Source organism: Ovis aries, chromosome 1, assembly GCF_016772045.2.
Source record: "Ovis aries strain OAR_USU_Benz2616 breed Rambouillet chromosome 1, ARS-UI_Ramb_v3.0, whole genome shotgun sequence".
Classification (NCBI taxonomy): Eukaryota; Metazoa; Chordata; class Mammalia; order Artiodactyla; family Bovidae; genus Ovis; species Ovis aries.
This window is the reverse complement of record NC_056054.1, coordinates 203963139-203976041: the sequence shown is the minus strand read 5'-3', so window position 1 is coordinate 203976041 and position 12903 is coordinate 203963139. Positions and strand designations below refer to the sequence as shown.

The 12903-nt window shown below is 43.2% G+C and overlaps 1 protein-coding gene across 7 annotated transcripts in view; it reads right to left on the bottom strand.

Annotated features, from left to right (window-relative positions):
• ABCC5 (ATP binding cassette subfamily C member 5) overlaps positions 1–12903 on the bottom strand; it is an 81329-nt gene that overhangs the window by 19151 nt on the left and 49275 nt on the right. For all 7 annotated transcript variants that reach the window (XM_060419847.1, XM_012098084.5, XM_060419856.1 and 4 more), the window contains 8 exons: positions 10530–10714; positions 9994–10140; positions 9594–9723; positions 7969–8122; positions 7749–7877; positions 5854–6040; positions 4074–4163; positions 1698–1887 (listed from right to left, as the gene is read on the bottom strand). In XM_060419847.1, the coding sequence (XP_060275830.1) occupies positions 1698–1887; positions 4074–4163; positions 5854–6040; positions 7749–7877; positions 7969–8122; positions 9594–9723; positions 9994–10140; positions 10530–10714 (1212 nt within the window). The remainder of the gene's footprint in view (positions 1–1697; positions 1888–4073; positions 4164–5853; positions 6041–7748; positions 7878–7968; positions 8123–9593; positions 9724–9993; positions 10141–10529; positions 10715–12903) is intronic.

The window sequence follows — 12903 nt, the reverse complement described above, 5'->3', positions numbered from 1 at the left end:
ATACATTTGTTGATAGCCTAATAAGATATCCACCAAAATGCTAGCAGTTAATTATCTCTGGGTAGTGGAGTTATGTGTACCTTTCACCTTTTGTACTTTGCTATATGTTTCCAGAAATATTCTACTTCTGCTTTATTGACTAAGCCAAAGCCTTTAACTGTGCGGATCACAACAAACTGGAAAATTCTTCAAGAGATGGAAATACCAGACCACTTTACCTGCTTCCTGAGAAATCTGTATGCAGGCCAAGAAGCAACAGTTAGAACCGGACATGGAACAACCGACTGGTTCCAAATTAGTAAAGAGTACATCAAGGCTGTATACTGTCACTCTGCTTATTTAACTTACATGCAGAGTACGTAATGCAAAATGCTGGGCTGGATGAAGCATAAGCTGGAATCAAGTTTGCTGGGAGAAATATCAATAACCTCAGATATGCAGATGACACCACCCTTATGGCAGAAAGTGAAGAGGAACTGAAGAGCCTCTTGATAAAAGTGAAAGAGGAGAGTGAAAAAGCTGGTTTAAAACTCAACATTCAAAAAATTATGATCATGGCACCTGGGCCCATCACTTCATGGCATAGATGGCACTTCATAGATGGGGAAAGAATGGAAACATTAACAGACTTTATTTTCTTGGGCTCCAAAATCACTGCAGATGGTGACTGCAGCCATGAAATTGCTCCTTGGAAGAAAAGTTATGACCAACCTAGACAGCATATTGAAAAGCAGAGACATTACTTTGCCAACAAAGGTCCATCTTGTCAAAACTATGGTGTTTTTAGTAGTCATGTATGGATGTTAGAGTTGGGCCACAAGAAAGTTGAGCACCAAAGAATTGATGCTTTTGAACTGCGGTGCTGGAGAAGATGCTTGAGAGTCCCTTTGCAAAGAGATCAAACAGTCAATCCTAAAGGGAATCAGTCCTGAATATTCACTGGAAGGACTAATGCTGAAGCTGAAGCTCCAATACTTTGGCCACCTGCGGTGAAGAACTGACTCATTGGAAAAGACCCTGATGCTAGGAAAGATTGAAGGCAGGAGGAGAAGGGAATGACAGAGGATGAGATGGTTGGATGGCATCACTGACTCGATGGACATGAGTTTGAACAAGCCCTGGGACCTGGTGATGGACAAGGAGGCCTGGCGTGATGCAGTCCATGGGGCTGCAGAGTCGAACATGACTGAGCAACTGAACTGAACTGACACGTTTCAAGTGCTCTGCATTGAGAATGTATACTTTGATGATTAGAAAAAATATTAAATGTTTTGAAGCAGTGTTGAAAATAAACCTCAAAAAGTGGTTTCACCTTATGAAAATTAAATTTAAAAAGTATAACACCATCTTTTACACATCCTGTGTGTGTGCACACATGCTCACATGGTCAGTCATGTCTGACTCTTGGCAACCCCACGGACTGTAGTCTGCCAGGCTCCTCTGTCCATGGAATTTCCTAGGCAAGAATATTGAATTGGTTTTCCATTCCCTACTCCATACATATCCTATGACTGCAACTAAATAAAAATTCTGTGGGAAGAAAAAAAAAAGTGGTTTCAGAGATGTGAGACACTAATTACTCATCTAACAGGAATCTGGTTTGAAGAGATGAGAGTGATATTCAATAAGCAGCAAATCGTGGGCCCTAAACTTGACTCTGGTTGATTCAAACGTTTCTTCAGAGAGGGGATCCTTACCTGATCCTGTTCGACCCACGATGCCAATCTTCTCCTTGGGTTTGATGGTGAAGGACACTTTCTTCAGGACCAGAGGGAGATTTTCTTGGTACCTCATCTCTGCATTCTCAAAGGTGATCTCTCCTTCCTGGGGCCAGTCAGGGGAGGGAGCCTTGTTCTTAATTCTGGCAGGTGCTTCCAAAGATAGAGTCTGGGGAGACAGAAAAGGCCAGTTCAGACTGACCACAGATTCTAGGGTAGCTGCAAGGTTTTGTCACAGAAGTAAGACCAGGATACCCGTAGCAACCATAGAGAGAGCTGCTGCCCTGTTCCCTTGCTGCGAAAGAGCCCCTGGCAGTAAACGCTCATCACCAATAAACAGACAGAGAACAATTGCCTCTACCCTTGGCAGTTTACAATGGCCTTCTATCCCTCTTTAGCAACAGCAGATTTTAGTGGAATTCTTTGAAAACATTCCCCTTGAAACAGGGTTCCATCATTTGAAAACCAATGGCCTTTCTTTGGAAGGAATGATGCTAAAGCTGAAACTCCAGTACTTTGGCCACCTCATGCGAAGAGTTGACTCATTGGAAAAGACTCTGATGCTGGGAGGGATTGGGGGCAGGAGGAGAAGGGGACGACAGAGGATGAGATGGCTGGATGGCATCACTGACTCGATGGACGTGAGTCTGAGTGAACTCTGGGAGTTGGTGATGGACAGGCAGGCCTGGCGTGCTGCGATTCATGGGGTCGCAAAGAGTCGGACACGACTGAACAACTGAACTGAACTGAACTGAAACTCAAAGAAGCAAAACTAGCGTTCATGGAACATTTAATGAGAGCCAAGCACCCTGAGCCATCTCAGTCAATCCAGGAGACTCAGACACTAATCCCAACTCTACCACTAACAGCTGCGTGAACTGGATACACCAATTCTTTAGTCTTTGTCTTAGTTTCTCATCTGTAAACTCTCGGGACTGGATTAGATGATTTTAGAAATCCATTCCAGCTTAATAATGTTGTGCTTAATAATAATTATTGGGTAATTTTGGCCATCTATAGTCACACCTCCCCATGTTTTTAAAACTCTCTGGTGATTAGTCACGGAGCCTATAGCCTCACAGGGAAGTAAAGGTCAAAGACTGCAGTGCTCTGGTGGCTGAGGGTAGGGACTCAAGTCTAAAACTCTGTGTTGGGACAGGCTTCCAGGCTGTGGATGGGCAGCAGGGAACCAGTTCTCAGGAATGTGACTGATTTGTGCAAAGTACACTCTGTACCATGGCTGACCATCACCCTGACCTTTCCAGCAAGAGACCCACACCAACAGTGATACTAAATCAAACACAACATGTACAGTCACAAATTGCCCACAGACCAGAGTACCCAGCCAAGAGGCTCATGTATAAACATAAATGGCTATTAGCAGATTTATCAGATAGCTATCTGCCATTCTTCCTGATAACAGTCATTTATAAGTTTAAGAAATATCCTATGACTGATCAGGTTCATTGCCAAAACAAATCAGTGGGACATGTCCCTGCTAGAAAAAGCAGTTACATAACATACTAGTTCTCAGTGAAAGGGCAGTTCTTCAAAACAGTGTTTGTAAGTCAATATTCTAGTTGGAAGTTGGAATGTATTCTGCCCATGTAAATGATGATATAAGTGGAAAAAAAAGTCTCTGGGCAATTTGTAAAATAGGTAACTCCTGAGAAATGAGTTCAACGTGAGAATGTTAACTACTCAAGAAAATTGCTGTTTCTCTCTACAGAAAATTGCTTTCAGACCTTGAACTAGGAGGAAGATACCGCCCCACTGCAGGACTGCAGGGGTTCCTGGGGGAAGGTGGGAAGAGCTGGATCATCTCAGTACCAATGCAGTTAACTGGTTTCTGAACTGTGAACACAGTATAGAATTAGGCATGGAGCCACTGAAACTCCAGAAGTCTGGGTCCTATCTCAAACCTATTACATCAGAATCTTTAGAGATGAGGCCTATGTTAGTCTTTGCCTCAAGCTCCATATGGGACTCTGATGGTCATCCCTGGTTGAGAACCAAATGAACTAGACTAAGACTTGAAATAACACCTGGTTTTAAATAGTATAAGGAAAATATTACATTTGTCTGCTTAACTGAATTAATGAGGTTAGGAACACTTTGGAAATTAGATGATGAATGTAAGTTCTCAATCAGACCACAATTCACAAATACACTTAGGAAAATCTTATGATATTCTCTTTTGCATTCCATGCATACTGGAGAGATGCTGCCTCTCCTGTGGGACAAGATGAGGCAGAGAAAACAAGCATCTTCCTGGGACATTTATTCCAGGCGGTGAAAGGGTAAAACCGCTGCCCGAAAAGTCAGACTGCAGCAGAAGGCCTGCAGGAGCCTGACCTTGATGTAGTGGTCGATCCTCTCCACTGAGGTGAAGCGAGCTTCTGTCTCCGATGCCAGTCTGACAGTAAACTGGAACAGCCCTGTCAACTGATCATGGAAAACAACAATCCAAGAGAGAATTTATTATTAATATACACCAAGGGAATGCCAGCAAACCTCCTTCACCTCAGGGATCACAACTCAATTGTGAGAACTAACTGTGGACAGACAGCAGCTGGCTTTAGGGACCAAATCATTCTTCAAATGTTTAAGACAATGCCTAATAGCCCCCAATCAACTGCAACTCTCAGTGAATCCAGGTGGCACTGCAGTACTAGCACTAACTTTTCTATACCTAAAGGCTTTCTGTCTGTTTATACATTTCCAGAAATTCAGCTGTAGCTGAATAGTTTCTGGGCTTCATAATTGCACCTATACCTGGATATAGCAGCAACAATAAATGGAGACTGTATCAACCTGTGAGCAGCAGTGAGAATGCTTCCAGGAAGGTGAGCAGAAATGAGACTGGGCCAAAAACTGAATGCAGAGCCCCAGTCTGTGCACCCCAGACTGAGTACTCTGAAACAGAAGTACATATAACACAGATTTCTCCCACGCCCCACCCCCAGCCCTCCAAGAATCAAGTTAAGTCTGCGAGACATGGACAAATACCTTTGAGTATCTGTAAAGATATAGATCTCTTCTTAGGTTTCCTCTGGTCACTTATTTTTATCTTTCCAATATAGAAAAATGTCAAACATATACAAGAATAGAGAGGACAGTATAATGGGCTCCCATGTATCAAACATTCATCTTAAAAAAATTATCAACTTACAACCAGCATTGTTTCATCTGTACCACCCCATCCTTCCATATATCTGGAATCAAATCTCATATAGCCTAAGTCTTTTCCATAAATACTTCAGCTTCTATCTCTCTAAAATTTAAAATCTCCTTGAAAACCATTACCATATCTTAAAAAAGTTAGTAACAATTCTTTATCATCTTTAACTATCTAGTCAGTGCTAAGTTCCCCACTGTTCTCTGAGCTATTTGAAGACCTTCAACTATCCCTAAGCACCAAAAAGGTTTACGTATGTAACAGTACTGGGAAAATTTGGGGCCTGAAAATAAAACACACAGAAGTAGTATATTGAGGATATGTATTTCTTAGAAGACTAGGAAGAGGCCAGAGAAGAAAGGTTAGTGAAGACATAAATCTACAATTGAGAAAAAATTTTCAAAATCTGTTTATTTAAGAAAAAACAGCACCTACTTCATAAACACATGCAACAGAATTAAATCCCTTTATTCCCATAAAATCAACCTTTAGCATTCATGGGGAATTGGTTCCAGGATTCTGTCAAAAATCCAAGGATGCTCAAGCCCCTTATATAAAATGGCCTAGTAATTGCCTACAACCTACAGACATTCTCCTGTATCCTTTAAGTCATCTCTAGATTACTTATAATATCTAAAGCAGTGTAAAGACTTGGTAAATAGTTATAAATACAATGTGCTACATAAATAGTTGTACATCTATAGTAAATTCAGTTTTTGGAACCATCTGGAATTTCCCCACCCAAATATCTTTGGTCTGCAGTTGGTTGACTCTATGGATGCAGAACTCGGGGATATGGAGGGCTGACTGTGTTCCAGTCCACAGTGCTACTGCCAAAGCAGATGGGGAGAAGCTCTAGGAGCCAGAGGTAAAACAGCAGCTTAGGGCAGAGCCGCCTACCAGGCCTCTCCTAGGCCAATGTATGAGAAAGACAATGCCCTCATCCCAAAGACTAACCTGCACAGCATAGGAGATGGCAAGCCCTGCATATGCTGGGGGAATCTGCCCATGCATGAGAACAATCATCAGCCCAGTGGTGGTGATCAGGGCAATGCTGATTAGGTCCAGCCGTACTGCCAGCCACCGCATCGCACAAGTGAACAGGAAGAAAGGACTCTGGTTGTTATCCAGTAGCTCCTGGTACCTGTGAGGAAGACAGAACACCTAATAAAGTAAATAAAGTACCACACAACCCCAGTCATGGAGGATGCCAAAGCACGGGTGAGTTCTGGGTAGAGGGCTAATGCTAAAGTATAACACTACTGCTTGTAACCAGGAGAGTGATATGGAAACTTAAGGAGTGCAGAGTATTCCAGGCTCCACACACAGGAAGACACGGGGGTTTCCTAGTTTTACCCTTTGAAAGAAACATATTCCAGATACTAGGAAAAACATATCTACTTCAACAGCACAGGGAAAGCAAGAGGGAAGAAGACCAAATAAAGACGCTGTTTAAGCTTTAGAGAATTGTTTTAGGTCAGTGGTCATTTTCTTGAGGAAAGAGAGGGTACAAATGCAAACTGCAGAAATGGCACAAGAGCAGGAAAAAGACTCTTGGACTGAATGCGAGAAAGTAGAAATGGTCTGCTGACATACTTGTTTCCCAAGGCCATGGAGCAAAGAACCAGAAGCAGTGAGTGAACAGAAAGACAGAGACAACCTTTGTCGCTGCAGGAAGGAGACCCTCTGTCATCAGGGGTCCTAGAGAGCAGCTCTCAGCCCACCTGAGGGTCTGGGGTCACACACAACTAGAACTCCAGAGTGGGAGGCCTGGGTAGGCAGATATTTTGCCTTAAAGAAAATCCCTTTCCTCCTTATAAGAAGATATGTGCACTTTAGAGAAAATTCAGGAAACACAATAAAAAAGAGCGAAATGTAAAATTCCAGTACTCTCACCACTCAGCTAAAACCAGAATCCATATTCTGCTGCATTTCCTCCCAGTATTTTTTCCAATGCCCTCACGTTTATGTGGGTACATACCTACACATGCACATGGTCAACATATTTTACTCTTTTTTTGCTTAAAGTTAGGATAGATTTTTCAGAATTATTTAACCAAACCTTTCTATCCTAGAGTTACTTTTTAACGTTAATTACTTAATTTTTGGAATGAACTATATACTCTATAAGACAGAATATTCACAAGGTACAAAAAGTTTTACCATGAAAAGTCAGTCTTTCTCCTGCCCTCCTCCAGCTACTCACTTCCACTGTCCAGTGGCAGCTGTTAGTTTCCTGTGTGTTCTTTCAGATATTCTAAATGTTATAGACACATATTTAAAGGAGCAAACTATACATGCACATCTGTATCTTGCTCTTTCATCTAATATAACTTGGAGATCATTCCACATCAGTACCTAGGAAGCAGTCTCATTCTTTTTAGGGGTCACATAATATTTCATTATATGGGGACACCATAGCCTATTTAACCAGTCTTCTACTGAAGGACATTTAGTCTAGTTCAACCTCTAGTTAACATAAATCTCCACAATGACTATATAAGTATACAAATTTCTCACACAAACAATATTAACAACTAAATAAAATGCCAATCTATTGTCTATGAATATCTTACTTTTCCAAGAAAAAAAAAGGAGCAAAACTCTGTCAAATATAGCCATTCAGAACTGAAAGCTAATAAAAACTCCAAATCTGTTTTTGTCTTCCCATTTTCTCAGAAGGGAGTTCCACCAAGCAAGTGAATCTTAATCAGCAGAGATCATTAAATCACTAATACTCTTAGTAATGAGCTTTATAATCCCCAATTTTGACTTTGAAAGGCTTCTTAAACTCTCATTAAATGCTGAGATGTTGGCTTCCTGATGAGCCCTCTGGCCCCCACGGAACTAACCTGTGCAGAAATTCCTGCCCTTTGTTGTAGGCGTGGATGGTGGCAAGGCCCTGTATGCTGGATGTGATGTGGGAGAGGAAAGGTGACTGCGTGATATTATCTAGACGCTTCAGCTCTCGGATCAGGACCCTGGAGAGAGAACGAGTTCTGTGTCAGAGGGGTGGACTGGCAACTCTGGCTTCACCCTTTGCACTGAAACACACAAAGACTTCCTGTTTACCTGGAGACAATGTGCAGAATTGAAAAGAGGATGACAAGGGGCCCCACTGCCACGAGGAACCATGGGAAAACTCCTGCGATCATTCCAACACAGAAGAACACCAAGATGACGTTCTGAATGAACATCTCGGCCTGGAACGGCAGGCGCACGTCGACTGGGGAAACGGTAAAGGAACATGTGTCAGATGCTGGGATCCATAAACAGCCAGAATTTTTAAAAAACAAAAGGAGGCTCCCAAAGAGCCATATCTGAAATTTGTGACTATTTTTGTATTTTAAACAGCCTGACCAAATAAAAATCTGGAAATGTAGTTGCTCTAATTCTTCTTGTCCCAAGAGCATTTACGTGATCTTTCTCACCTGTGTCCTCTTTTTGTTTCACTGTGCTGCCCAACCCCCTTAAACATTTCCCACTTTGCAAAGTAATATATGTTTGCTATAAAATATTTGGAAAATAAATATGCAAAAAATTAAATAAACATAGTCTTATTCTTACCAATATGAATGAACTGCTGCTAACATTTAAGAAACTTTTCATGGAAAATTTTAAACATACACAAAAATTTAAAACATACAAAAAACTGGAAGAATATAGAACCTCCAAGAGTTAACATTTTCTTCGCCCATTTTGGACATCTCCTCCCCCCACCTATTTTCATACAAATCTGAGACATGTTGATACCACTGATTTTCAGCAGTCTCTTTCCTATTCATCTGTGCGTATGTGAGTTTAATACAAACGTGATTATATTACTCACATGTGTATCACTGTTTTGTGTATCAGTGATGGTTTCGATCTCTTGTTACCTCTGGCCATAGCTATACATTGGCCTATCAACATGTGAAACAAACTCCTTCTATGGAGGCAGCACAGTAAGTAGTTAAAAACATTAGTTCTGGGGTCAAAAAGATCTGAGCTCAGTTCCCAGCTTGCTATTTAATAGTTGTGCCATCTTGAGCTAGTCAGCCTTTCTAGATATCAGCTTTCCCATGCATTTGGTGGGTGAAATGATACCCACACCTCACGGGACTGCTATGATGGCTAGGATAATGCATGTAAAACTGCTTGTAACATAGTATAAGCCCTCAAAAAATGTCAGGTAGCATCACTATTATTACGGGCTATGGGAGTACAGTTGACCTTTGAATAACATGGGGGTTAGAGGCACAGACCCTCCATGCAGTCAAAACTCTGCATGTAATCTACAGTCAGCCCTCCATGGATGTGGTTCCTCACCCACAGTTTCATATCCACAGACTCAACCACCCTGTTGTTCAAGGGTCAAGTGTATTTAAGTTCTGGTGCTGGCACAGCCCATGAAGCATTCAGCATCCAGCAAACCTATCCAGGAACCTACGCACCACCCACAAGTAAATATGTCTTTTGGACTCTCAGACACCCTGTCCAAAGCCTTTATGCTCAGCCCTCTGAACTGGTTTTCAGGTTAAACAAGATCAAGTAAGAGCTCACATGAAAGATGAAAAATCAGATAGGTTCTTAGCCTAAAGAGAAATTGCAACATGGAGAAAATGCCCAACCTAACATGTTCCTGATGCAAATATTGCAGCCACTGTGCTGGGGGGTTCATGCTCTGGAGCACAACAGAGAGAAGCAGTGAGAAATACCTTCATCCATGTCTTTGGAAAACCTGTTGAGAATTCTTCCTGTGGGGGTAGTGTCAAAAAACTTCATAGGGCTTCGAAGGATTCTTCGGAAAAGCTCATCATGGAGCCGGGAGGAGGCTCTCAATGTGCCCTGAGGAGCAGAGTACAGAGCAATCAGAGACTCAGGACTCAGCAGGCTCAGTATCCACTCCATGGGTCCAAAGCCAGAGAAGGGCAAGTGGCTATGGAGGAAGGAGGTGGCTAACCGGAAAGGGCTAAGTCTACGGGATGCAGGTCACTTCGGCAAGAGGCATCCTGCTTCAGAGGAGCTCCCCAACTCAGAATAAATCCAAGAGGTGCCAGGCAGAAGCCTGACCACACAGCCACCAGGGAGAAGAGGAGCACAGGCCCCAGTGCATACCTTGACAAAGACCACTCCGCGAACGGCTTTCAGGATCAGCATGACTGCCATGGAGAGGGCGTAGATGCTGGCATAGTAGTGCATGAGAGGATTATCCTTCATGCTGTTGCTCACAGATGTCCTGTTTTCTTGAGTCACCGTGGTGTTCTGTTTGGAAGCAAGGTTCTGTGAGGCAAGACCCTTAGGGACATCCAAGAAGCCCTTGTCAGGGCCACTCTTGGCTCAAGGCAGGGTACAGGAAACAAACTCTGGGAGCTGGTAGAGATAAACACAAGGCAGGCTTTGCCTGTTTCCCCTCTCTTCTCTAATGACAACAGACAGCCTGTAGATGTGCTCCTGGTAAGCGCTACTGCTCTGTGAGTTGGTCAGGGAGCAACTACCTGGTGAGGTTATCTTAGGGACTCATCTCTTTAATCCTGGGTTTAATTACCTCTTTTAACAGAAAACTAGAGCACTTTCCCTAAGATGAGCCAGGGAATATGAAGAGACAGCCATATTATTAGACGTACAATTTTCCCATCAATGAGGAATCTTACCCCACTTCCTTGCTTGATCCAGTAACTCAACCACCAGTTGCTGAAAGCGGTGCTGCCCACATTCAGCATGAAAAGGGACAGAATGACCAGGAACGCCAAAGGGCCCCCAGCAGCCTGGATATAGACACCATACACTGACCAGGGCACAGAGCCCTGCCCCTTCTCTTCCATTTGCACGTGCTGCCCTAGGTGAGGAAAAGAGAAACGCAATTCAGAAAGGAAAAGCTGCTTTTCCAAAATGAAGTCACCTGTAGAAGAGTAGAACCAAAGCCCACAGTTTCACAGAGCTCTAGGTTGGAATTATTTCTCCTTTTCCAGGGGCATTCATTTATCCATTTAATATCTATCTACCAGGTACCTACTATGAACCAGGCCCAGGAATAAGCCCTGGAGAGGCAAAGAGGATTAAGACCAGGTCCCTGGCTCAGTTCATCCACATACAGATAAATAAGTACAAAATTATAATAAAATGTGCTAACCCCAATGCTGGAACTACTTGCAGGGCAGCATGGGGACATTCAAGAAGCGCACCTAACCTACTTGGAGGAGCTGTGAGGGGCTTAGCAGGGAGGTCCAGGTGAGACTTTCTATGTGGTCCATATTGTGTCTTTTTTTTTTCCCAGCTGCACAGCATGACTCGGATTTTAGTTCCCCTATCAGGGCTGAACCTACACCCTCTGCAATGAAAGTGTGGAGTCCTACCCACTGGACTACCAGGGAAAATCCCCATATTGAAAGGTAAGCCAGAGTCAGCCAGGTGGGGAAATGATGGGCGTAGGTGTGAGGAAACAGGAAATCAGTATACACAGATATCCAATTCAGCATGGCTAGAACATTCTGCATGCCTAAGGAGTGGTGGGAGATAAGGCTGATTAAGCAGGCTGTGGTCAGAGGATAAAGGCATTTGAAGATTATCCTTCAGATAAGAACTTCTCAAGAGAATGGGCTACAGGGGTGTAGAGATTTGACTCCCAGCCCTACTGGAGGAGATGGGCTTGGGATGGCCAGACCAGCCACCTCAGGCAGCCTCTTCCATGCATCGCAGCATCTCAGACAAAGAATGGATCTGTGCCACATCAGGAAAAAGATTTTAAAAATGCTGCTTTGAAACTGGGAAGCCACTGAAAGGCCTCAGGCCCCAGGCAGTTGGCTGGTCTCCTGTTTTTAACTAGATCTCCTAGTTGTTCATGTGGAGGACAGATTTAAAAGGAGGCAACTGTAACAGGCTCAGTGGGAGATGATAAAGGTAAGAACCAGGGTTATTTTCTTGGGCTCCAAAATCACTGCAGATGGTGACTGCACCCATGAAATTAAGATGCTTGCTCCTTGAAAGCAAAGCTATGACCAACCTAGACAGCATATTAAAAAGCAGAGACATTACTCTGCTGACAAAGATCTGTCTAGTCAAAGCTACAGTTTTTCTAGTAGTCATGTATGGACGTGAGAGTTGGACCATAAAGAAAGCTGAGCACCAAAGAATTGGTGCTTTTGAACTGTGGTGTTGGAGAAGACTCTTGAGAGTCCCCTGGACAGTAAGGAGATCAATCCTAAAGGAAATCAGTCCTGAATACTCATTGGAAGGACTGATGCTAAAGCTGAAGCTCCAATACTTTGGCCACCTGATGTGAAGAACGGACTCATTGGAAAAGACCCTGATGCTGGAAAAGACTGAAGGCAGGAGGAAAAGGAGATGACAGAGGATGAGATGGTTGGGTGCCATCACTGACTTGATGGACATGAGTGTGAGTCAGCTCCAGGAGTTGGTGATGGACAGGGAAGCCTGGCGTGCTGCAGTACATGGAATCACAAAGAGTCGGACACAACTGAATGACTGAACTGACTGACTGAAAACCAGGGTTGTGGCCATGGGGATGGAGTATTCAGGAAGTAAATTCAGTAGGATGGGGTGACTGTCTGTGGGAAGAGAAAAAACATTTAAGGATATTTCCTAGGGGCTCCCTGGACTGGTCAGGAGATTGATGTTGACAAGAGAATACAGAGAAAGCCCCACCTCTTTATCACACATGCTGTGCAATTATCTTGGAACAAGCCACACAGGCCTCTTTACAATGAGACCACTTTACAATGAGAGTCTCTAGGTCACATGTCCCCTAAAGACATTCTGTTTTTTCCTACTGCCTGTGGCAGGAGTTGACAGATATCTCAGCCTTCTGTGCTGTGTTTGCTTTGTGAGAGTAAGTTATCTCCAATCACACCTGAATTCAGTATGGTCAACTTCTAACACCCAATGTCTGCTGCGGTTTTAAGACCAAGGAAATGAAAACAATACGGCAAACCAGAAAAAAAAAGTCCTGAATTCAACATGTCAGATGAGAAGGTAACACAGAAGAAATAACTTTAAAACAGGAATGCA